Genomic DNA, 26,099 nt, shown 5'->3' on the forward strand with positions numbered 1-26,099 from the left:
TTACCAGCAGAAACATTTGATTTTGCGGATCACCTCTTTACAGTCGTTTCTAAATCTTCTGTTTGCGATTCCGTAAATCAGAGGGTTAACTACACTGTTAATCAGAAAAGTGATTGAAATAGTTCTAATTGTGTTCTCTAAGTCATCATATGCAGACGCATACGATTTTACAACGGTAACAAGGTAAGGGATCCAGGTCAAGAGAAACACCACGCTGGTGATGAAAAGCATGCTGGTTGTCTTACGCTGTAGTTTGGCAGCACCGACCCTTTGAGGGGCGTGTCCTGGCTCTGGACGGCTCTGCCTCTGCGATGGGGTATTGTCTTGGGGCGCAGCTTTGGGTTCGGGGATCACATTGGGTTGGCTAGGGCCAGAAGAGTCTTGGTGTGAAAAAGATACAACGTGAGCAGCAGTGCATACATCGTTGGGTTTCGCTTGGTGAGAGTTTGCGTGCATTGACGAGCTTGTGCTCGGTGGATGTACGAACCTCGTCACGGCCTCGTCCACAAATGATTCCCTTGTCGGTAAGTCAATGTTCTGTTGAGGTGGTGTCGGTCGTGTCGAGCAGTTAACTTGACGTCCGACTCTCAGATCACTCGGAATGCGTTCAGCATCCCGTGCAGTTGAAGCTTGGGCGGGCCCTACTTTGACGTGTTTACGGATGGTGACGTAAACTTTCCCGTAACATGCACCCATTGTCACTAACGCTGTCACAAATGAAACTAGCTCTACAATTTCTACTATTTTCCCGTATACCTGTAAAGAAGGGGGTTCGGTGCCTGACACTATCAAGCAAATATTCAGAGCCATTTGCCCTGCGTTGATAGTAATTGTAAACAACACTACTACCAAAACAGCCATCTTAGATCGCCGGGGGTTGAAAATCCGTTTTTGCGGACGGCATACGCAGTCATAGCGTTCTACCGCAATCACCGCAGTGATACTGAATGACGAGACTATTGCTGCGTAGGTAAGTGGAATAACAGCGTCTAGAAGCTCCTGGAATAATGAATACGCCAAAAAATTTCCCCACAAAAATAAAGAAATCACGATTATCTCCGGGATTCTCAGTAAGCAGACGGCCAGATCAGCCCAGGCCAAGGCTCTGATCAGAATATCGGTGCTGGTCTTTCGAGTCTTGGTCCAGTAGACACGGAGAATCAGGCAGTTACCGGGTACGCCGAGTAGAAACACCAAGACATGGGCGATGAGGAGAATAGTATCTACGTTGACGGCATGTAGTCTCTCAGCATCCCATCCGTATTCAGGTGTGCCATTCGAGGCGAAAATGTTCTCCATGTTTTGTTCTAAGCCAATTAACTGGATTATAAATGTAGGTTCGTAAGCCCAGGTTTCGCTCTCTAAAACTTGCACTAACGTCGAACGACTCGATTCAGCCAGTTCGGTAGATTGAGTCGGTTAAGACCCAAAGCCTGTGATTTCATCCCGTCACTCGAACAAAATTAATGCAAGACGCTATTTTTGTAGGCTCTTTTTAATCTACACCAATTTCATACTGCACTTTGCTGGCAAATGGTGATGGGATATGATTTTCCACGTCTATGTACGTCTATGGTGTACGTCTTTGTGTTAGCCTTTTCAGTGCATTAACTAATGATGAAGACTGATTAGTCAACATACGAGAGTAGGTCCAATATAATTGCTGCCTTTTGCTGGCAGACAATAATGGGACATTCTGATTATCTACGTCCATCATTGTAGGCCCTATGAATAGCGTTCCTGTGCATAGGTAAATGTATGAAGATATTTGACTTGATTATTTTACATGCCAGTTCGGTATAATTGGGTCGAAGACCCAAAGCCTGCGATTTCATCCCACCACTCTCACACCCTGCAGGACGCTATTTTGTATGCTCTTTTTAATCTACACCAATTTCACACTGGCATCACTTCACTGACATAATGGTACAGGGATATGATTATCCACGTCCATGTTCGTCTATAGTGTACGTCTTTCGTTTTCAGTGCGTTACCTCGGTAACTGTGATGAAGACTGATCAGTCAACATACGAGATTAGGTCCAATGTAAATGCTGCGCTTTGCTGGCTGACATTAATGGACTATTCTGTTTATCCACGTCCATGGAGTGTAGGCCCCAGGAATAGCGGTGTCAATGAATTACCGTATGAAGACCGATGCTTCAATAGACGGAACTAGATTGACCAATAAGCCCAAGACTTGCTGCTCGTTTAGCATAAAAAGACTCATTTTTATTGAATCTTATAATGGGATCGTGGCTGGTTGGCTGAATGAACACAACGTTACTGCAGTCGATCATTTAACACGTAAAACACGTCTTTCGTTTCTATATTTATCGAAAACGCGAAGTAGAAACTTAATTTCCACATCACAATAAGCCAGAGAGTTCACTTAGAATACAAAACCTGCACCGGTACGTTATTTACATTCAATCATTCAAACTTTCATCAGTAATTTCAATGTTCATATTTACAGGTGAATGCCATTCATGTTTGTTTTGTAATATTAATAACGGGGACAATATACCAAATGACAAAAAGAAGGCTAGTTTTTGTATTCGTCTTGGTGTGTTGTCGGTAACTATTCACAACGATATGAGTACAGTTAAGACGGCGCAGTTATCGTGACGTTAGTAATATTAAATATTTATTGGCCGTTAACGTTGTCTGTTCTTACTAATTTATTATTTTTTGTCTGATGACAGTGAAACTTGTTTTCTTAGTGCCTTTTGTTCTTTCATAAGAATAAAATACAGACTTTAAGTCTACCAGCATTTGATGCATTTGATTTTGCTGATCACCTCTTTGCAGTCGTTTCTAAATTGTCTGTTTGCGATTCCGTAAATCAGTGGGTTAACTACACTGTTGATCAAACGAGTGATCGAAATGGCCCCGATTAATTCCTCAAAATCATCATAATATGGAGTCCCATAAAATTTCACAACGTAAATCAGATAGGGCAACCAGGTCAGGAGAAACACCACACTGGTGATGAAAAGCATTCTGGTTGTCTTACGCTGTAGTTTGGCAGCACCGACCCTTTGAGGGGCGTGTCCTGGCTCTGGACGGCTCTGCCTCTGCGATGGGGTATTGTCTTGGGGCGCAGTTTTAGCTTTGGGTTCGGGGATCACATTGGGTTGGCTAGGGCCAGAAGAGTCTTGGTGTGAAAAAGACACAACGTGAGCAGCAGTGCATGCATCGTTGGGTTTCTTTTGGTGAGAGGTTGCGTGAGTTGTCGAGCTTGTGCTCGGTGGATGTACGAACTTCGTCACGGCCTCGTCGACAAATGATTCACGTGTCGGTAACTCATTGTTCTGCTGAGGTGTTGTCAGTCGTGTCGAGCATTTAACTTGACGTCCGACTCTCAGATCACTCGGACTGCGTTCACCGCGTGCAGTTGGCGCTCGGGCAGGCCCTACCTTGACGTGTTTACGGATGGTGGCGTAAACTTTCCCGTAACAAACAGCAAATATCACCAACGCGATTACAAATGAAACTGCCTCTACAATCGCTTCTGTGTTCCAGTATACTACAAACGAAGTGGTAAAGGTGCAAAAGGTTCCCATGCAGATAACACAGACTATTCGTGCAGCATTAACAGCAATTGCAAACAACACTGCGACCAAAACAGCTATCTTAGACCGTCGGGGGTTGAAAATCCGTTTTTGCGGACGGCATACGCAGTCATAGCGTTCTACCGCAATCACCGCAGTGATACTGAATGACGAGACTATTGCTGCGTCAGCAAGTGCATTAATAACATCATATAATATGTTCAGCCCCAGGCCCGGGGGAAAGGAATACATCAAATATTCGGAAATATAGATAATCTCTGCGATTCTCAGAAAGCAGACGGCCAGATCAGCCCAGGCCAGGGCTCTGATCAGAATATCGGTGCTGGCCTTACGAGTCTTGGTCCAGTAGACACGGAGAATCAGGCAGTTACCGGGCACTCCGAGTAGAAACACCAAAATGTTGGTGATGAGGCGAATAGTATCTCGAAAGTTGAAGGGATGCTCCTCAGCAACCAAACCGTTTGTGGCTGTTGCATTCGAGGTGAAAATGTTCTCCATGTTGTGTTTCCAGTCAATTCAAAGTAAAGGTTCACACAGCGCAGTATTCGCCTCTCCCTGAAAATTGAGCCTATGTCGAAAGAATGAGTCGTCAAATTCTAATATTGTACAATTATATCGAACCACTCATTTCGGCCAGTTCGGTAGTGTCGCCTGCAATTTACTCCCGTCTGCAAAATCCTCCCGCCTCGAACTGACACAAGACACTATTTCGGCCCTCCTAATAAATCTGCATCAATGTGATAGCTACTCTTTGCTGGCAAACAATAACGGGCTTTTCTGATTAGCCACGTCCATCTACTGAAGGCCCCAGGAATAGCGTTCTCAGTGCATTACCTAGGTAACTGTAATGAAAACTGGCTCTTTAAAGGACGAATTTAGATCGACCAATAAGCATACGTCTTGCTGCTCGTTTGAAGGGTATCAGAGCCTACTTTTTATTGAATATTATTAGCGGATCTTGGCTGGTTGACGGATTTTTAATGAAGGTGACTTTATTGCAGTCCAAGCCCGTTATTGCAAGTTCCTGCACCAGGCAATCGTCCATTAGTGGACGTCATTCATTTCTATCTTGGTCGAAGAAAAAAGCCAACTAAGTTAGCTAATTGGGATGATAAGCCACATCGAAATAAGTTCGGAAAATAAAACCTGCGCCGTTTCGTTAATGCCCATCAATCATTTAAACTGTTATCATTCATTTCAATGGTGACATTTACCGGTGAACTTCATTCATTTTATATATCGGAGACCCTTACAAATGACAAAAAAAGAAGAAGTGAAAATTACCTAGTGACACACAATTGTCTGTGCCCCCTCACCATCCAGCCAATTAACCTAAACAAAAGTTGATCAAAAACTCTTTTTTTCGGTATTCGTCTTTGTGTGTTGTCTGTAAACTATTCACAATAATATGGCAGCCAATGGGTTTTTTCCCTATTTAACAACACCTGGGTCGTAGTCCTATAATTAACGTCGATTCACTGATATCAAGAAATAGGTAGAAAATTTGTTTCGTTTTAGAAATATTATGGGCTTAAAATTGTTGACCTCATTTTTTGAGTGACATTAAGCTCATGCCTTGGCACTGCACTGCACACACGGATATTACGTTTGGCTTACTGCGCGCGCTTCACTTAACAGTTAAGATGCACTCATATTGACGTCATTAATGTTAATATAAATGTATACTAAATTTACATGGCTATTAATGATGTCTGCCGTTACTACTTAACTTTTTGCTCTCTGTCGACAGTGAAACTGTTTACTTATTGTCTTTCGCTCTTGTAAAAGAATACTAAGACTACCGGCATTTGAAGCATTTGATTTTGCGGATCACCTCTTTGCAGTCGTTCCTAAATCGTCTGTTTGCGATTCCGTAAATCAGCGGGTTCACTACACTGTTGATCAGAAAAGTGATCGAAAGATCTCTGATTATTTCCTCAAAATTATCATAATATGGAGTCGCATAATATTTGACATTGAAAACAAGGTAAGGGATCCAGGTCAAGAGGAACACCACACTGGTGATGAAAAGCATTCTGGTTGTCTTACGCTGTAGTTTGGCAGCACCGACCCTTTGAGGGGCGTGTCCTGGCTCTGGACGGCTCTGCCTCTGCGATGGGGTATTGTCTTGGGGTGCAGTTTTAGCTTTGGCTTCGGGGATCACATTGGGTTGGCTAGGGCCAGAAGAGTCTTGGTGTGCAAAAGATACAACGTGAGCAGCAGTGCATACATCGTTGGGTTTCGCTTGGTGAGAGTTTGCGTGCATTGACGAGCTTGTGCTCGGTGGATGTACGAACCTCGTCACGGCCTCGTCCACAAATGATTCACTTGTCGGTAAGTCAATGTTCTGCTGAGGTGGTGTCGGTCGTGTCGAGCAGTTAACTTGACGTCCGACTCTCAGATCACTCGGAATGCGTTCAGCATCGCGTGCAGTTGGAGCTTGGGCGTGCCCTACCTTGACGTGTTTACGGATGGTGGCGTAAACTTTCCCGTAACATACACCTATTGTCACTAGAGCGATCACAAATAAAACTGGTTCTGCTTTCACTTCTATGTTCCAGTACACATGTACAGAAGCGGTTTCTTTGCATGACGTTCTAAGGCAAATATTCAGTGCAATTTGTCCTACATTAATAGCAAATGCAAACAACACTGTGACCAAAACAACTATCTTAGACCGTCGTGGGTTGAAAATCCGTTTTTGCGGACGGCACACGCAGTCATAGCGTTCGACTGCAATCACCGCAGTGATACTGAATGACGAGACTATTGCTGCGTCAGCAAGTGCACTGATAACAGCATATAATATGGACAGCCCCGGGCCCGGGGGAAAGGAATACATCGAATATTCAGCGGCCAAATAAAGAGAAATTGCGATAATCTCTGCTATTCTCAGAAAGCAGACGGCCAGATCAGCCCAGGCCAGGGCTCTGATCAGAATATCGGTGCTGGTCTTACGAGTCTTAGTCCAGTAGACACGGAGAATCAGGCAGTTACCGGGTACTCCGAGTAGAAACACCAATATGTTGACGATGAGGCGAATAGTTGAATAATTGAAATCTCGAAAGTTGAAGGGATGCTCCTCAGCAACCGAACCGTTTGTGGCTGTTGCATTCGAGGTGAAAATGTTCTCCATGATGTGTTTGAAGTCGCTTGTATTGTAAATAAAGGTTAATTCACAGGCCCAGATTAATGCTCTCTACAAATTGCACAAACGTCGAACGAATGACACCTTAAAATTGTACAATTTTAGGACTACATGTATTCCCATCCGCTCATTTCAGCCAGTTCGGTAGATTGTGTCGCTTTAGACCCAAAGACTGCAATTTCACCCCCCCCCCCCCCCCCCGGCCCCCGCTCGATCAAAAGCTGGACACAATTCTACGCTTTACTAATTAAATAAACCAATTTGATACCGGTACTGCATATTGATGGCAAATGGTAATGGGATATCATGATTATCCATCTCGTCCATGTACGTCTACAGTGTCCCAGGAATAGCTTTTTCAGTACATTGCCTAGGTAACTGTTATGAAGACTGACTAGTTTGAAAGCCTAACTACTATTGCTCATCTGGTATTATGGTTGGTTGACGGATGTAACGTTATTGGACATTTCTAAAGCCAACCAGTCAATGTGGACATCGTTTATTTCAATTTGCGGGCGCAGACAAAGCATGCTAATTGTCACACGCTAATTGTCACCATGTTGTCACACGCTAATTGCAGCTTCGAAATTAGACTGGCGGGTGAACACTGGCGTAATAGCCCAATGCCTGTCAATCGTTCAATGTACAAATTTGCTGATGAACATCACTGACAAGCAAAAGTAGGCTGAAGCTTTGAGACGGGCGGTGGCCATTGCAGAATACCACCCACGCCCTTCCCTTCGAGTTGAAATACAAAATCAATCAAAATCGTTACTTTTTACTTTTCTATATTATTCTTACTCAGCTCAAGGCAAAGAAAAAACAACTGGAAAATAAAATTCAAACTGAAGACATTCCTTCCTGGATGGACCTAGCATGCAACTTAAACCTAAAAAGCGCGTGGCCAGTGTTGTCGTTTGAAAGTTTCGTTTCGTTGAACCCATGTTCATCGTCCCGATTGTGCCGCTATTATTAGCATCACGATTTTGCTTTTAAAATCTCCGTCCCATTGCAATCTGCATGAATTTTGTTGTGACTTTCCTTTACTTTTACCAGGGGTCAGTATGGTACCTAAATAAATTAGGTAGGGTGTGCATGGTCACCATGGCAACAGATTTTTTTTGTTTTAAGTATAAATCATAAAATTTTGTCATTTCGGTATAAACACAAGAAAATGTTCATTGATGTAGACATTAGGCCGAGTATACTCTAAAGCGGGTTACCGGGTACTCCGAGTAGAAACACCAAGACATGGGCGATGAGGAGAATAGTATCTACGTTGACGCCATTTAGTCTCTCAGCATCCCATCCGTATCCAGGTGTGACATTCGAGGCGAAAATGTTCTCCATGTTTTGTTCTAAGCCAATTAACTGGATTATAAATAAAAGTTCGCAAGCCCAGGTTTCGCTCTCTAAAAATTGCACTTACGTCGAACTACTTGATTCAGCCAGTTCGGTAGATTGAGTCGGTTAAGACCCAAAGCCTGTGATTTCATCCCGTCACTCGAACAAAATTAATGCAAGACGCTATTTTTGTAGGCTCATTTTAATCAACACCAATTTCGTACAGCACTTTGCTGGCAAATGGTAATGGCATATGATTATCCACCTCCATGTACGTCTATTATAAACGTCTTTGTATTAGCCTTTTCAGTGCATTAACTAATGATGAAGAATGATTAGTCAACATACGAGAGTAGGTCCAATATAATTGCTGCCTTTTGCTGGCAGACAATAATGGGACATTCTGATTATCTACTCCATCGTTGTAGGCCCTATGAATAGTGTTTCTGTGCATAGGTAAATGTATGAAGATATTTGACTTGAGTATTTTACATGTCAGTTCGGTATAATTGGGTCGAAGACCCAAAACCTGCAATTTCATCCCACCACTCTCACACCCTGCAGGACGCTATTTTGTATGCTCTTTTTAATCTACACCAATTTCACACTGGCATCACTTCACTGACATAATGGTAAAGGGATATGATTGAGGTTTTTTTTCCTCAGGGGAAACTTATTTATTCAGAAGAAACGTTTATCTTGCGTTTTACAATAAGTATAAACAAATAATATATTAATCATTACATAAAAGAGAGAATGGGTCCCATTTCGCATTAAATTGAGCAAGATCACCATTTGTAGTAAATATAAATTTTTCCAATACATAATATCGTTTTAGCTTATTCTTAAATACTAAAAGAGACGGTTTACTACCATTCATCTTCATTTTGTAAATGTGGTAACGCCATAGGAGAAGACTTAAATTAAGGGCGCTCCAGTTTTTGTTACGTATGCCAAATAAAATCATCTCGTAATCTACAAACACATTAATATTCAAAGTCTCCTTTATCCAATCACTAATTTGAGTCCAGAACGATAAAGAAATCTCACAAGTGCAAAATAAGTGAATCAGAGTTTCCTTTTCTACATGACAGAAGGAACACAAGTCGTTCTCCCCTTTACCGATCTTTACCAAATAAGAATTGACGCCCAGGATTCTATGGACCAATCTGTATTGAAACCATCGTAATTTTGTATCACAAGTAATCGTAAAAGGCATACTGCAGAAAACCGTCCATTTAGTGGCAGGGAAATTGATACTCAATTTTGTTTCCCATTTGTCAATGAACTTACTCGCAACCTTTTTTCCTGAAGTAAAAATAATTATGATAAATACGGGTAGAACCTTTTTTATCTGACAAAAGTATCTCAAAATTAAATGGGATAAAAGGAAAACAAATATTTGACTTAACCTCTTTAAGTAAATCACGAAAAGAATTTTTGACGGCCTTGACAACTCCACCATACTCTAGAAAGTTAGTCCTAATACTGAATTTTAACATAAAGCGTTCCAAGCTAAAAAAAAAAAACATCTTTATCGTCAAGTAGGTCAGACACAAAGTTTGCCCCTTTGTTTGCCCAGTGTTTGTAAAAAATGCAATTGTTCCCAATCGTAATTCTGTGGTTCTTCCACAAAACATTGCTAAGAGGATCATTCTGATTAACTGGCACATGGCATTGCACAAAAGAACTCCAAGCATTGAGAACGTCAATCCAAAACTGGTTAGGGTGAGCTGTCCTCTTAAGTGAATGTACAATACTAGAATGACCGCCTCCCACAAAAAGCACATTCTCAATTTCAGTAATCTTATAAAACAGAATGGGCCAAGCTGAGGCCTTAGTGTTCAGTAATCTACGGATCCAAGTACACTTATGAGCACTGATGTAGGATCGCAAATCAATCATCTTAACTCCCCCATGACCATAATTCTGAATCATCTGATTCCTGGCAACTCTATCGCCACCTTTCCAGATAAATTTATACAATATAACATTTAGATTCTTAATTAAATACAAAGGTGGGTCAGGGAGTGACAAAATACGGAAAGTAAATTTGGATAAAATAAGCGACTTCACTATGGTAACACGGCCAAGAACGGTTAAATTTCTTCTAGACCACTGGTCAATTAAACTACAAGTAGAATCAAAAACTCTGTTATAATTCACATTCGTCATATTATCAAGGTTGGTTGAAAAATCAATACCAAGTGCCCTAAAATAATCTTGTGGACCAACCCACTTCACATTAATATGATCACATAGACCTTTCTGTCGACCCTTATTACCACCAATCCACACCGCATTGGTTTTTTCAATATTTACTTTAAGACCAGAAATGCTAGCAAAATCGCCTAAAATCTTGAAGGCTCTATCAAAAGAACGCTCTGAACCGTCTAAAAAAATACTGTATCATCAGCATACTGAGAAAGTCTATATTCTCTGCCATCTACCTGAATTCCCCTTAAAATCTTATTACAACGAACCATCATGCCCATAATTTCGGCGCACAAAAGAAACAAATAAGGGCTCAAACCATCACCTTGTCGACAGCCACGCTCTATTTTAAAAGATTCCGATAAGAATCCATTTACTAACACCGAAGCTGTCGCTCCACTGTAAAAAAAAAAAACCGAAACCATTTCTGTATAGAAGGACCCAAATTAAACTGGTTCAAAATTTTGAGTACAAAATCATGCGAAACAGAATCAAAATCTTTATCAAAGTCAATCAATAAAAACATACCAGGAATCTTATGTTTTTCTGTATAATTAAGCAAATCATACATTAAATGAATATTCTCACCAATATAACGCCCTTGCAAGAAACCCTTTTGATTTTCATGAATAAGAGAGGAGAGGCATGTTTTAAGTCTCTCTGCTATACATCCAGAAGCTAATTTGTACGAAGTGTTTAATAGTGAGATCGGTCTCCAGTTCTTTGAAAAATGACGAGGTTTATCCCCTTTAGGCAACAAATTAATACTACCGTACTGCTGAGTAACATACAGTTCACCGGTTTCATAACCAAAATTGAGGGACCGTACTAAATACCACGATAAATCGTTGAAAAAAAACTTGTAAAATTCAAAACTAAAACCATCTGAGCCAGGGGACTTGCCATTTTTTGTGTTCTTCAAAACATTTAATATTTCTCGATGGGACAGGGGCCCTCTATACTGTCACGTACCATATTTAAAAGAACTGGAGAGTCCGAATTCTCAAAAATAGATTGTAAATTAACTGTTGTTTCCCCTTCTGAAGACGAGTACAGTTTTTTATAAAAATAACGTGCCTCTTGTATAATATCCCTAGAGGGTTTTAATTCGGTACCATCATCATTAATAACACGATTAAAAGTCTTGTTAATACAATTACGTTTCTCCATATTAAGGAAGTATTTGGATGGTTTTTCATCGTGTTCCATCCACCTTGTTCTAGATCTAATCATTACACCATCCAATTTAGTCTTACGAAGATTAACAAGGCTAGTTTGTTTAGACTTCAATGTATCCAACAGACTCTCATCACCGTGAGCAACCTTATTTCACAAATCTTGAATTTCGTTTTCGAGACGAGATTCATCTCTGCAAGCACTCTTTTTCTTCCAGGCTGCAAAAGAAATTGTTTTAGTTCTAATCGCCATTAATAGCATTTTTTAAAAAGGTTGATCATTAATAATAAAGGGATATGATTATCCACGTCCATGTTCGTCTATAGTGCGCGTCTTCCGTTTTCAGTGCGTTACCTTGGTAACTGTAATGAAGACTGATCAGTCAACATACGAGATTAGCTTCAACATAGGCCCCTAATTGCTGCGCTTTGCTGTATGACAATAATGGGTTATTCTGATGAACCATGTCCATGTAGTGTAGGCCCCAGAAATAGCGGTGTCACTGCATTACCGTATGAAGACTTATGCTTCAATAGACGAAACTACAATCCCGGCCAAAATGGTTGGGACACTTGGAAATAACCTTAGCCTCCAACGGTCACCAACTCCCCCGCTCCTCCGGTCAATGTTGTTCTCTTCGGGGGATGGAGCTCACACCGCGCAATGAGAGACAACATTGAGCGGGGCTGGGGGGTTGGGGGCACAGCGAGATTTGGCCAGGATTGTCTGAATTTTTTAATTTTTCAAAAAATGCATGACATGCCGTTTGGGGAGCTGTTTTCTTGAGTTTTGTTTCCAAAATATGAAATGGCGGCCGAAGGTTGAATGAAAGAACACATAATAATTTAGGCCAGATAATAATGATTGATAGTAATACAAAAATTGGAAATTAAAAGTGCAAATTGTTCCAATTCTTTACAATCACAACTTTATTGTTGCGTGCATCGTAACGGTTCGCCATGACGGTTCACCATGCCATTTTGGCCAACAACTGTACAAAATACAGTTTGTGTTTAACTTGAAAGGCTCATTATGATACGCAAACAATATATAATCTTTGTCAATTTGTTTGTATTCACTCATTCCGTTAATTTGCCGAAAAATCCATCGATGATCCATCCAAACCAAAATATAAAGGAATTGAGTGACTCTGCTTATTATATAATTTACAGTAGTGAACCGTGGTTACACTATGGTTTGGATGGATTTTTCGTCCAAATGAGGGATTAAAAACAAATTGAAGAAGATGATACGTTGTTTGTGTATCCTAATACGGCTTTCACGTCGAACACAATCTGTATTTTGTAAAAAATATCGGCCAAAATGACATGTTGCACCGTCATGGTGAATCGTGTGCATTGACCACCAGCGCGCGCGTGTGTGTATTATTATTTGAGCGCCTACTACGCGCAATATCCAAATCCAATATCAAGGCTATTGTACATTCAGACAATCCCGGCCAAAATGGCAACCTTATGCCCGTGGGTACGATCTTGCAGCGCCATGTTGTTTCCCATCATGATTGGTGTAAGGAACGAGCACGCACCCCTGGAGTCGAGGCTGCCAAAATGGTTGGGACACTTGGAAATAACCTTAGCCTCCAACGGTCACCAACTCCCCCGCTCCTCCGGTCAATGTTGTTCTCTTCGGGGGATGGAGCACACACCGCGCAATGAGAGACAACATTGAGTGGGGGCTGGGGGGTTGGGGGCCAAGCGAGATTTGGCCAGGATTGTAGATCGACCAATAAGCCGAAGGCTTGCTGCTCGTTTAGCTTGAAGGACATGAAAGACTTATTTTTTTTTATTGAATGTTATAATGGGATCGTGGCTAGTTGGCTGAATGAACACAACATGAATGCAGTCGATCATTTAACACGTAAAATACGTCTTTCGTTTCTATATTTATCGAAAAACGCTAAGTAATAACTTAATTGTCACATCACAATAAGCCAGAGAGTTCACTTAGAATACAAAACCTGCACCGGTACGTTATTTCAATGTTCATATTTACAGGTGAATGCCATTCATGTTTGTTTTGTAATATTAATAACGGGGAGAATATACCAAATGACAAAAAGAAGGCTAGTTTTTGTATTCGTCTTCGTGTGTTGTCTGTAACTATTCACAACGATATGAGTACAGTTAAGACGGCGCACTCATCGTGACGTTAGTAATATTACATACTTATTAGCCTTTAACGTTGTCTGTTCTTACTAATTAATTATTTTTGTTTCATGACAGTGAAACTTGTTTTCTTAGTGCCTTTTGTTCTTTTATAAGAATAGAATACAGACTTCTAAGTTTACCAGCATTTGACGCATTTGATTTTGCGGATCACCTCTTTGCAGTCGTTTCTAAATCGTCTGTTTGCGATTCCGTAAATCAGTGGGTTAACTACACTGTTGATCAGAAGAATGATCGAAATATCCCCGATTATTTCCTCAACATCATCATATGAAGTCCCATAAAATCTCACATGGTAAATCAGATAGGGCAACCAGGTTAGGAGAAACACCACACTGGTGATGAAAAGCATTCTGGTTGTCTTACGCTGTAGTTTGGCAGCACCGACCCTTTGAGGGGCGTGTCCTGGCTCTGGACGGCTCTGCCTCTGCGATGGGGTATTGTCTTGGGGGGCAGCTTTTGGTTCGGGGATCACATTGGGTTGGCTAGGGCCAGAAGAGTCTTGGTGTGCAAAAGATACAACGTGAGCAGCAGTGCATACATCGTTGGGTTTAGCTTGGTGAGAGGTTGCGTGCATTGACGAGCTTGTGCTTGGTGGATGTACGAACCTCGTCACGGCCTCGTCGACAAATGATTCACTTGTCGGTAAGTCAATGTCCTGTTGAGGTGGTGTCGGTCGTGTCGAGCAGTTAACTTGACGTCCGACTCTCAGATCACTCGAAATGCGTTCAGCATCGCGTGCAGTTGGAGCTTGGGCGGGCCCTACCTTGACGTGTTTACGGATGGTGGCGTAAACTTTCCCGTAACATACACCTATTGTCACTAGAGCGATCACAAATAAAACTGGTTCTGCTTTCACTCCTATGTCCCAGTACACATGTACAGAAGCGTGTTCGGTGCATGACGTTCTGAGGCAGATAGTGTGTGCAATTTGTCCTACATTAATAGCAAATGCAAACAACACTGTGACCAAAACAACTATCTGAGACCGTCGGGGGTTGAAAATCCGTTTTTGCGGGCGGCACACGCAGTCATAGCGGTCCACCGCAATCACCGCAGTGATACTGAATGACGAGACTATTGCTGCGTCAGCAAGTGCAATGATAACAGCATATAATATGGACAGCCCCGGGCCCGGGGGAAAGGAATACATCGAATATTCAGCGGCCAAATTAAGAGAAATATAGATAATCTCTGCGATTCTCAGAAAGCAAACGGCCAGATCAGCCCAGGCCAGGGCTCTGATCAGAATATCGGTGCTGGTCTTACGAGTCTTGATCCAGTAGACACGGAGAATCAGGCAGTTACCGGGCACTCCGAGTAGAAACACCAAGATGTTGGCGATGAGGCGAATAGTATATCGAACGTTGAAGGGATGCTCCTCAGCAACCGAACCGTTTGTGGCTGTTGCGTTCGAGGCGAAAATGTTCTCCATGTTGTGTTTCCAGTCAATTCAAAGTAAAGGTTCACACAGCGCAGGATTCGCTTCTCCCTGAAAATTGAGCCTACGTCGAAAGAATGAGTCGTCAAATTCTAATATTGTACAATTATATCGAACCACTCATTTCGGCCAGTTCGATAGTGTCGCCTGCAATTTACTCCCGCCTCGAACTGACGCAGGACACTATTTAGGCCCTTTAAATCTACATCCATCTGATAGCTACTCTTTGCTGGCAAACAATAACGGGCTTTTCTGATTAGCCACGTCCATCTACTGAAGGCCCCAGGAAGAGCGTTCTCAGTGCATTACCTAGGTAACTGTAATGGAAACTGACTCTTCAAAAGGACGAAACTAAATCGACCAATAAGCCGAAATCTTGCTGCTTGCTTGAATGGCATTAAAACCTCAACTGTATTGTACATTATTAGAGGATCATGGCCGGCTGGTTGACGGATTGTTAATGAACAAAACGTTATTACAAGTTCCCTGTACCAGTCAATCATTAACATTTACACATTAGTGGACATCATTCATTTCATTTTTTTGTCAAGGAACTCCAAGTCAGCTAATTGTCACATCAAAATAAACCCGAAAGCTCATAAAACAAAACCTGTACCGGTACGATTATTGGCCATCAATCACTCAAACCTTCAGCACTAATTTCAATGTTCACTTTTACATCTGAAAGCCATTCATTTTTATATAATAACAGCTGCATGGGACGCTAACAAAATGACTAAAAGAAGGCTAATTGTTGTATTCGTCTTTGTGTGTTATCTGTAAACTATTCATAAAGACGGTATGGCCGGGTGATTTTCCCTAATTACAAGGCCATGGTCGTAGGCCTGTACTTAACGTCGATTCTCTGATAAAAAGAAATAGGTACAAAACAGGTTTCGTTTTATAAATGTTATGGGCTTGTAGACCTACTGTGACGTCACTTTTTGAGTGACATGCCTGCGCACTAAATGCACACATGGATATTACTTTTGGCTCACTGCGCTTCACTTAGCAGTTCACACTCAACAGTTCACTTATCGTGACGTCATTATTATTAAATATACATAGAGCCGTTAACGTTGTCTGCTCTTATACTACTTAAATTTCCCCTCTTTTTGTTCAACTTTTAAGAAAAATGTGTCTGATGACAGTGAAACTTGTTTTATTAGTGGCTTCGTTCTTTTAAAACAACTAAATACAAATTTCTATTAAAGTCTACCAGCATTTGAAGCATTTGATTTTGCGGATTACCTTTTTGCAGTCGTTTCTAAATCGTCTGTTTGCGATTCCGTAAATCAGTGGGTTAACTACACTGTTGATCAAACGAGTGATCGAAATAGCCCCGATTATTTCCTCAAAATCATCATAATATGGAGTCCCATTATATTTTACAACGTAAATCAGATAGGGCAACCAGGTCAAAAGAAACACCACACTGGTGATGAAAAGCATTCTGGTTGTCTTACGCTGTAGTTTGGCAGCACCGACCCTTTGAGGGGCGTGTCCTGGCTCTGGACGGCTCTGCCTCTGCGATGGGGTATTGTCTTGGGGCGAAGCTTTGGCTTTGGGTTCGGGGATCACATTGGGTTGGCTAGGGCCAGGAGAGTCTCGGTGTGCAAAAGATACAACGTGAGCAGCAGTGCATGCATCGTTGGGTTTCGTTTGGTGAGAGTTTGCGTGCATTGACGAGCTTGTGCTTGGTGGATGTACAAACCTCGTCACGGCCTCCTCCACAAATGATTCACTTGTCGGTGAGTCAATGTTCTGTTGAGGTGGTGTCGGTCGTGTCGAGCAGTTAACTTGACGTCCGACTCTCAGATCACTCGGAATGCGTTCAGCATCGCGTGCAGTTGGAGCTTGGGCGGGCCCTACTTTGACGTGCTTACGGATGGTGACGTAAACTTTCCCGTAACACACACCAAATATCACCAACGCGATTACAAATGAAACTGCCTCTACAATCACTTCTATGTTCCAGTATACTACAAACGAAGTGGTAACAGTGCAAGACGATCCTATGCAGATAACCCGGGCAATTAGTGCAGCATTAACAGCAATTGCAAACAACACTGCGACCAAAACAGCAATCTTAGACCGTCGGGGGTTGAAAATCCGTTTTTGCGGACGGCATACGCAGTCATAGCGTTCTACCGCAATCACCGCAGTGATACTGAATGACGAGACTATTGCTGCGTCAGCAAGTGCAATGAATACACCATATACTATCAATAGCCCCGGGCCCGGGGGAAAGGAATACATCGAATATTCAGCGGCCAATCTAAGAGAAATTGCGATGATCTCTGCTATTCTCAGAAAGCAGACGACCAGATCAGCCCAGGCCAGGGCTCTGATCAGAATATCGGTGCTGGTCTTACGAGTCTTGATCCAGTAGACACGGAGAATCAGGCAGTTACCGGGTAATCTGAGTAGCAACACCAAGATGTTGGCGATGAGGCGAATAGTATCTCGAACGTTGAAGGGATGCTCCTCATCAACCGAACCGTTTGTGGCTGTTGCGTTCGAGGTGAAAATGTTCTCCATGTTGTGTTTCCAGTCAATTCAAAGTAAAGGTTCACTCAACGTAGGATTCGCCTCTCCCTGAAAATTGAGCCTACGTTGAAAGAATGAGTCGTCAAATTCTAATATTGTACAATTATATCGAACCACTCATTTCGGCCAGTTCGGTAGTGTCGCCTGCAATTTACTCCCGTCTGCAAAATCCTCCCGCCTCGAACTGACACAAAAGACTATTTCGGCCCTTCTAATAAATCTACATCAATCTGATAGCTACTCTTTGCTGGCAAACAATAACGGGCTTTTCTGATTAGCCACGTCCATCTACTGAAGGCCCCAGGAAGAGCGTTTTCAGTGCATTACCTAGGTAACTGTAATGGAAACTGACTCTTTAAAGGACGAATTTAGATCGACCAATAAGCATACGTCTTACTGCTCGTTTGAAGGGTATCAAAGCCTACTTTTTATTGAATATTATTAGCGGATCTTGGCTGGTTGACGGATTTTTAATGAAGGTAACTTTATTGCAGTCAAAGCCCGTTATTGCAAGTTCCTGCACCAGGCAATTCTCTATTAGTGGACGTCATTCATTTCTATCTTGGTCGAAGGAAAAAGCCAACTAAGTTAGCTAATTGGGATGATAAGCCACATCGAAATAAGTTCGGAAAATAAAACCTGCGCCGTTACGTTAATGCCCATCAATCATTTAAACTGTTATCATTCATTTCAATGTTGACATTTACCGGTGAACTTCATTCATTTTATATATCGGAGACCCTTACAAATGACAAAAGAAGAAGAAGTGAAAATTACCTAGTGACACACCATTGTCTGGGCCCCCTCACCATCCAGCCAATTGACCTAAACAAAAGTTGATCAAAAACCCTTTTTTTCGGTATTCGTCTTTGTGTGTTGTCTGTAAAATATTCACAATGATATGGCAGCCAATAGGTTTTCCCCCATATAACAACACCTGGGCCGTAGTCCTATAATTAACGTCGATTCACTGATATCAAGAAATGGGTAGAAAATTTGTTTCGTTTTTGAAATATTATGGACTTATTGACCTTATTTATGACCTCACTTTTTGAGTGACGGGGTTCAGATCACTGAACCGGGCTATTTTTATTGTGTTAAGTTGCCAGATCGAGGCTGTGCATGCCCAATGGCGGACCGTGAAAAGAGCGAATGGGATATGGTTATCCACGTCCATGTTTGTCTATAGTGTTTTCAGTGCGTTACCTCGGTAACTGTAATGAAGACTGATCAGTCAACATACGAGATTAGGTCCAATGTAATTGCTGCGCTTTGCTGGCTGACATTAATGGACTATTCTGTTTATCCACGTCCATGGAGTGTAGGCCCCAGGAATAGCGGTGTCAATGAATTACCGTATGAAGACCGATGCTTCAATAGACGGAACTAGATTAACCAACACGCCTACGTTTTGCTGCTCGTTGTTAGAAGGAAATCAAAATCTAATAATGCTATCATGGGATTGTCGCTGGTTGCCGGATTGTCAATGAACACCTTGTATAGTCACTCTCTTAAAATTATACATAAAAACGTCACTCATTTCTATATATTCCGATATTTGTAAACTATTCGTAACAATATGAGCATTAGGCTTAAAGCTTCACTTAACAGTTAAAGCGCACTCATCGTGACGTAAATAGTAATCATCATCATCATCAGTCTCCAAATCCAGCTATGGGACGTCGAGCCACCCACACCAACCGATCAGTCGAGGTGTGCCACAGGTCAGGGCTGACAGAGTATGGTCAGCCTCAAGCTGTCCCACCCAGGTATTTCGGGGTCGGCCGCGTGGTCGTGACCAACCAGGATCAGGCTTGACTCCTGTAGATGCATCAACGGCCAGCTTGAGGGCGGCGTGTGCTGGGGTGTTGCTAGGGAGTCGACGAATGTGCCCGAAGATGGAGTGACGCCGTGAAGATATAATGCAGCGAATATCCTCCAGCCTGGTTTTTCTGAGAGCTGGCCTCGTTGGTGATGAAATCAGACCATCTCACCCCAAGTATGCGGCGTTGACAACGCACATGGAAAGCTTGGAGTCTACGTCCATCCTCCTTGAGCAGCGTCCATGTCTCAGATCCATATAAGAGGATTGGTAGGATACAGGTGGTGTAGATCCGGGTTTTGGCGCGGAGAGTGAGGAGTTTGTTTCTCCAGACGCGGTTCGGCTGGGCCATGGTTGAAAAAGCCAAACCAAATCGACGATGGATATCATGCAATTAGTAATATTCAATATAATTTGCCGATACCATTGTCTTCTCTTACTACTTAACTTGTTATCTGATGACAGTAAAACTTGTTTTCATAGTGCCTTTCGTTCTTTTCTGAGAATACACTACAGACTTCTATTAAGTCTACCAGCATTTGAAGCATTTGATTTCGCGGAAAACCTCCTTACAGTCGTTCCTAAATCGTCTGTTTGCGATTCCGTAAATCAGTGGGTTAACTACACTGTTGATCAGAAGAATGATCGAAATGGCTCCAATTATTTCCTCAAAATCATCAGAATATGGAGTCGCATAGTATTTGACAGTGAAAACAAGGTAAGGGATCCAGGTCACGAGAAACACCACGCTGGTGATGAAAAGCATTCTGGTTGTCTTACGCTGTAATTTGGCAGCACCGACCCTTTGAGGGGCGTGTCCTGGTTCTGGACGGCTCTGCCTCTGCGATTGGGTATTGTCTTGGGGCGTAGCTTTAGGTTCGGGGATCACATTGGGTTGGCTAGGGCCAGAAGAGTCTTGGTGTGCAAAAGATACAACGTGAGCAGCAGTGCATGCATCGTTGGGTTTCATTTGGTGAGACGTTGCGTGAGTTGTCGAACTCTTACTTGGTGGATTTTCGAACCTCGTCACAGCCTCATCGACAAATGATTCACGTGTGTTTAAACCATTAATCTCTGGGGGTGTTTTCGGTCGTGTTGCGCAGAAAACTTGACGTTCAACTCTCATCAGATTCAGCCTTCGTTCATCACTTGCAGTTGGGTGATGGGCGGGTCCTACGTGGACGTGTTTACGGATGGTGGCGTAAAGTTTCCCGTAACTCACAACCATTGTCACTAACGCGACCACAAATAATACTGGTTGTGCAATCGCTTGTATTTCCCAGTACGCCTGTACAGAAGTGGGTAGGGTGTCTGACGTTATAAAGCATATCTCCAGGGTTAGTTGTCCTGCCTTTATAGCAATCGCAAACAACACTGCGACCAAAATAGCTATCTTAGACCGTCGTGGATTGAAAATCCGTTTTTGCGGACGGCATACGCAGTCATAGCGTTCTACCGCAATCACCGCAGTGATACTGAATGACGAGACTATTGCTGCGTCAGTAAGTGCATTGATAACAGCGTCGATAAGCGGTAGGATGAATGAATACGCCAAAAACTTTCCGGACACAAATAAAGACCACACAATAATCGCCGGGATACTCAGCAAGCAGACGGCCAGATCAGCCCAGGCCAGGGCTCTGATCAGAATATCAGTGCTGGTCTTGCGAGTCTTGGTCCAGTAGACACGGAGAATCAGGCAGTTACCGGGTACGCCGAGTAGAAACACCAAAATGTTAACGATGAGGAGAAAAGTATATTGAAAGTTGACATTTAGTCTCTCAGCATCCCATTCGTATTCAGATGTTGCATTCGAGGCAAACGTATTCTCCATGTTGTGTTTCAAATCGACTGGATTATTACTTCTGAGTAAGGTTTCACTGAGTGCGAGGGACGCACTGAAAATTGCGCCCAAGTCAAACAAGTGACTCGTAAAATTCTACAAGTTTGCATGCATTTCGAACCGCTCATTTTAGCCAGTTTGGTAGATTGTGACGCTTTAGCCTAAGTTCTACCGTCTCGAACTGACACAAGACACTTTTTTAGGCCTTTCTAATAAATCTAATTTGATAACTGCTGTTTGATGGCAAACGGTAATGGGTTATCATTCTGGTTATCCACGTCCATCTATAGTGTGCGTCGTAGGAACAGTGCATTACCTAGGTAACAGTGATGAAGACTGACTTGTCAACATTCAAGAAGGTCTTATTTGCTGTTTACTGGCAGACAATAATGGGCTATTTTGATTATCCATGTCCGTCTTGTATCGGCCCTAGGAATAGCGAACAGGAATCATTTTATATTGAATGCCTCACCTGCACAACATAACAACCCTCAACTCAGTTGAAATTCTGTTGATGTCTATTCTCTACAATGCGATATCTAATAAAGTTTCGCATGGCTTCTAGCTACATTGTTCTCTACAGAAACTCAACTGGCAAATAACGCGTGGTCTTACGAGTCTTGGTCCAGTAGACACGAAGAATCAGGCAGTTACCGGGTACGCCGAGTAGAAACACCAAAATACAGGCAATGAGGTGAACATTGACGGCATTTAGTCTCTCAGCATCCCATCCGTATTCAGGTGTGACATTCGAGGCGAAAATGTTCTCCATATTGTGTCTCAAGTCAATTGGATTCTAAGTAAAGGTTCACGAAGCGCGGGATTCGCTTCTCCCTGAAAATTGAGCCTACGTCGAAAGAATGACTCGTAAAATTCTAAAATTGTACAATCATATCGAACCGCCCATTCCTGCCAGTCCGGTAGTGTCGCCTGCAATTTACTCCCGTCTGCAAAATCCTCCCGCCTCGAACTGACGCAAGACACTATTTCGGCCCTCCTAATAAATCTACATCAGTCTGATAGCTGCTCTTTGCTGGCAAACAATAATGGGATTCTGATTAGCCACGTCCATCTACTGAAGGCCCCAGGAATAGCGTTCTCAGTGCATTACCTAGGTATCTGTAATGAAAACTGACTCCTTAAAGGACGAATTTAGATCGACCAATAAGCAAACGTCTTACTGCTCGTTTGAAGGGTATCAAAGCCTACTTTTTATTGAATATTATTAGCGGATCTTGGCTGGTTGACGGATTTTTAATGAAGGTAACTTTATTGCAGTCTAAGCCCGTTATTGCAAGTTCCTGCACCAGGCAATCCTCCATTAGTAGACGTCATTCATTTCTATCTTGGTCGAAGGAAAAAGCCAACTAAGTTAGCTAATTGGGATGATAAGCCACATCGAAATAAGTTCGGAAAATAAAACCTGCGCCGTTACGTTAATGCCCATCAATCATGTGAACTGTTATCATTCATTTCAATGTTGACATTTACCGGTGAACTCCATTCATTTAATATATCGGAGACCCTTACAAATGACAAAAAAAGAAGAAGTGAAAATTACCTAGTGACACACCATTGTCTGTGCCCCCTCACCATCCAGCCAATTAACCTAAACAAAAGTTGATCAAAAACCCTTTTTTTCGGTATTCGTCTTTGTGTGTTGTCTGTAAAATATTCACAATGATATGGCAGCCAATGGGTTTTCCCCCATATAACAACACCTGGGTCGTAGTCCTATAATTAACGTCGATTCACTGATATCAAGAAATGGGTAGAAAATTTGTTTCGTTTTTGAAATATTATGGACTTATTGACCTTATTTATGACCTCACTTTTTGAGTGACGGGGTTCAGATCACTGAACCGGGCTATTTTTATTGTGTTAAGTTGCCAGATCGAGGCTGTGCATGCCCAATGGCGGACCGTGAAAAGAGCGAATGGGATATGGTTATCCACGTCCATGTTTGTCTATAGTGTTTTCAGTGCGTTACCTCGGTAACTGTGATGAAGACTGATCAGTCAACATACGAGATTAGGTCCAATGTAATTGCTGCGCTTTGCTGGCTGACATTAATGGACTATTCTGTTTATCCACGTCCATGGAGTGTAGGCCCCAGGAATAGCGGTGTCAATGAATTACCGTATGAAGACCGATGCTTCAATAGACGGAACTAGATTGACCAATAAGCCCAAGACTTGCTGCTCGTTGTTAGAAGGACATCAAAACCTAATAATGCTATTATGGGATTGTCGCTGGTTGCCGGATTGTCAATGAACACGTTCTAAAGTCACTCCCTTAAAATTACACATAAAAACGTCACTCATTTCTATATATTCCGAAATTTGTTTTTGTGTGTTATCTGTAAAATATTCGTAACGATATGAGCGTTAGGCTTAAAACTTCACTTTAACAGTTAAAACGCACTCATCGTGACGTAAATAGTAATCATCATCGTCATCAGCCCTCCAAATCCAGCTATGGGATGTTGAGCCACTCACACCAACCGATCAGTCGAGGTGTGCTACAGGTCATGGGCTGATAGAGCATGGCCAGCCTCAACCTGTCGCACCCAGGTATTTCGGGGGCGGCCGCGTGGTCGTGACCAACCAGGATCAGGCTTGACTCCTGTAGATGCATCAACGGCCAGCTTGAGGGCGGCGTGTGCTGGGTTGTTGCTAGGGAGTCGACGAATGTGCCCGAAGATGGAGTGACGCCGTGAAGATATAATGCAGCAAATATCCTCCAGCCTGGTTTTTCTGAGAGCTGGCCTCTTTGGTGATGAAATCAGACCATCTCACCCCAAGTATGCGGCGTTGACAACGCATATGGAAAGCTTGGAGTCTACGTCCATCCTCCTTGAGCAGCGTCCATGTCTCAGATCCATATAAGAGGATTGGTAGGATACAGGTTGTGTAGATCCGGGTTTTGGTTCGGAGAGTGAGGCGTTTGTTTCTCCAGACACGGTTCGGCTGGCCCATGGTTGAAAAAGCCAAACCAATTCGACGATGGATATTATGTAATTAGTAATATTCAATATAATTTGCCGATAACATTGTCTTCTCTTACTACTTAACTTGTTATCTGATGACAGTAAAACTTGTTTTCATAGTGCCTTTCGTTCTTTTCTGAGAATACACCACAGGCTTAGGTCTACCAGCATTTGAAGCATTTGATTTCGCGGAAAACCTCCTTACAGTCGCTCCTAAATCGTCTGTTTGCGATTCCGTAAATCAGTGGGTTAACTACACTGTTGATCAGAAGAATGATCGAAATGGCTCCAATTATTTCCTCAAAATCATCAGAATATGGAGTCGCATAGTATTTGACAGTGAAAACAAGGTAAGGGATCCAGGTCAGGAGAAACACCACGCTGGTGATGAAAAGCATTCTGGTTGTCTTACGCTGTAGTTTGGCAGCACCGACCCTTTGAGGGGCGTGTCCTTGCTCTTGACGGCTCTGCCTCTGCGATGGGGTATTGTCTTGGGCCGCAGTTTTGGGTTCGGGGATCACATTGGGTTGGCTAGGGCCAGAAGAGTCTTGGTGTGCAAAAGATACAACGTGAGCAGCAGTGCATACATCGTTGGGTTTCGCTTGGTAAGAGTTTGCGTGCATTGACGAGCTTGTGCTTGGTGGATGTACGAACCTCGTTACGGCCTCGTCCACAAATGATTCACTTGTCGCTAAGTCAATGTTCTGTTGAGGTGGTGTCGGTCGTGTCGAGCAGTTAGCTTGACGTCCGACTCTCAGATCACTCGGACTGCGTTCAGCATCGCGTGCAGTTGGAGCTTGGGCGGGCCCTACTTTGACGTGTTTACGGATGGTGACGTAAACTTTCCCGTAACATGCACCCATTGTCACTAACGCTGTCACAAATAAAACTAGCTCTACAATCTCTACTATTTTCCCGTATACCTGTAAAGAAGGGGGTTCGGTGCCTGACGTTATAAAGCATATATCCAGGGTTAGTTGTCCTGCGTTTATAGCAATTGCAAACAACACTGCGACCAAAACAGCCATCTTAGACCGTCGTGGATTGAAAATCCGTTTGTGCGGACGGCATACGCAGTCACAGCGTTCTACCGCAATCACCGCAGTGATACTGAATGACGAGACTATTGCTGCGTCAGTAAGTGCATTGATAACAGCGTCTATAAGCGCTAGGATAAATGAATACGGCAAAAACTTTCCGAACACAAATAAAGACCATACAATAATTGCCGGGATACTCAGCAAGCAGACGACCAGATCAGCCCAGGCCAGGGCTCTGATCAGAATATCGGTGCTGGTCTTGCGAGTCTTGGTCCAGTAGACACGAAGAATCAGGCAGTTACCGGGTACGCCGAGTAGAAACACCAAAATTTCAACGATGAGGAGAAAAGTATATTGAAAGTTGACATTTAGTCTCTGAGCATCCCATTCGTATTCAGGTGTTGCATTCGAGGCAAACATATTCTCCATGTTGTGTTTCAAATCGACTGGATTATTACTTCTGAGTAAGGTTTCACTGAGTGCGAGGGACGCACTGAAAATTGCGCCCAAGTCAAACAAGAGACTCGTTAAATTCTACAAGTTTGCATGCATTTCGAACCGCTCATTTTTAGCCAGTTTGGTAGATTGTGACGCTTTAGCCTTCAATGTTCTACCGTCTCGAACTGACACAAGACACTTTTTAAGGCCTTTCTAATAAATCTAATTTGATAACTGCTGTTTGATGACAAACGGTAATGAGTTATCATTCTGGTTATCCACGTCCATCTTTAGTGTGCGTCGTAGGAACAGTGCATTACCTAGGTAAAAGTGA

General features: G+C 42.6%; 6 protein-coding genes across 6 annotated transcripts; all 6 read right to left on the reverse strand.

Annotated features, from left to right (window-relative positions):
* On the reverse strand, nucleotides 1–1,299 carry LOC119723218 (5-hydroxytryptamine receptor 1A-like). Its single transcript, XM_038193781.1, has one exon. It carries the CDS (start codon nucleotides 1,297–1,299, stop codon nucleotides 1–3), a length of 1,299 nt encoding a protein of 432 aa, XP_038049709.1.
* Nucleotides 1,300–2,764: 1,465 nt separating this feature from the next.
* Nucleotides 2,765–4,072, reverse strand: LOC119723219 (probable G-protein coupled receptor No18). Its single transcript, XM_038193782.1, has one exon. The coding sequence runs from the start codon at nucleotides 4,070–4,072 to the stop codon at nucleotides 2,765–2,767; it is 1,308 nt and encodes a 435-aa protein (XP_038049710.1).
* Nucleotides 4,073–5,372: 1,300 nt separating this feature from the next.
* LOC119723220 (5-hydroxytryptamine receptor 1A-like) lies at nucleotides 5,373–6,710 on the reverse strand. Its single transcript, XM_038193783.1, has one exon. The coding sequence runs from the start codon at nucleotides 6,708–6,710 to the stop codon at nucleotides 5,373–5,375; it is 1,338 nt and encodes a 445-aa protein (XP_038049711.1).
* A 7,050-nt stretch (nucleotides 6,711–13,760) lies between these two features.
* On the reverse strand, nucleotides 13,761–15,077 carry LOC119723221 (D(2) dopamine receptor A-like). The gene has a single exon (XM_038193784.1). The coding sequence runs from the start codon at nucleotides 15,075–15,077 to the stop codon at nucleotides 13,761–13,763; it is 1,317 nt and encodes a 438-aa protein (XP_038049712.1).
* A 4,907-nt stretch (nucleotides 15,078–19,984) lies between these two features.
* On the reverse strand, nucleotides 19,985–21,289 carry LOC119723223 (gastrin/cholecystokinin type B receptor-like). The gene has a single exon (XM_038193785.1). It carries the CDS (start codon nucleotides 21,287–21,289, stop codon nucleotides 19,985–19,987), a length of 1,305 nt encoding a protein of 434 aa, XP_038049713.1.
* A 3,159-nt stretch (nucleotides 21,290–24,448) lies between these two features.
* Nucleotides 24,449–25,756, reverse strand: LOC119723224 (probable G-protein coupled receptor No18). Its single transcript, XM_038193786.1, has one exon. The coding sequence runs from the start codon at nucleotides 25,754–25,756 to the stop codon at nucleotides 24,449–24,451; it is 1,308 nt and encodes a 435-aa protein (XP_038049714.1).
* Nucleotides 25,757–26,099: the final 343 nt, after the last annotated feature.

Source organism: Patiria miniata, unplaced genomic scaffold (assembly GCF_015706575.1).
Source record: "Patiria miniata isolate m_02_andy unplaced genomic scaffold, ASM1570657v1 HiC_scaffold_16, whole genome shotgun sequence".
NCBI lineage: Eukaryota > Metazoa > Echinodermata > Asteroidea > Valvatida > Asterinidae > Patiria > Patiria miniata.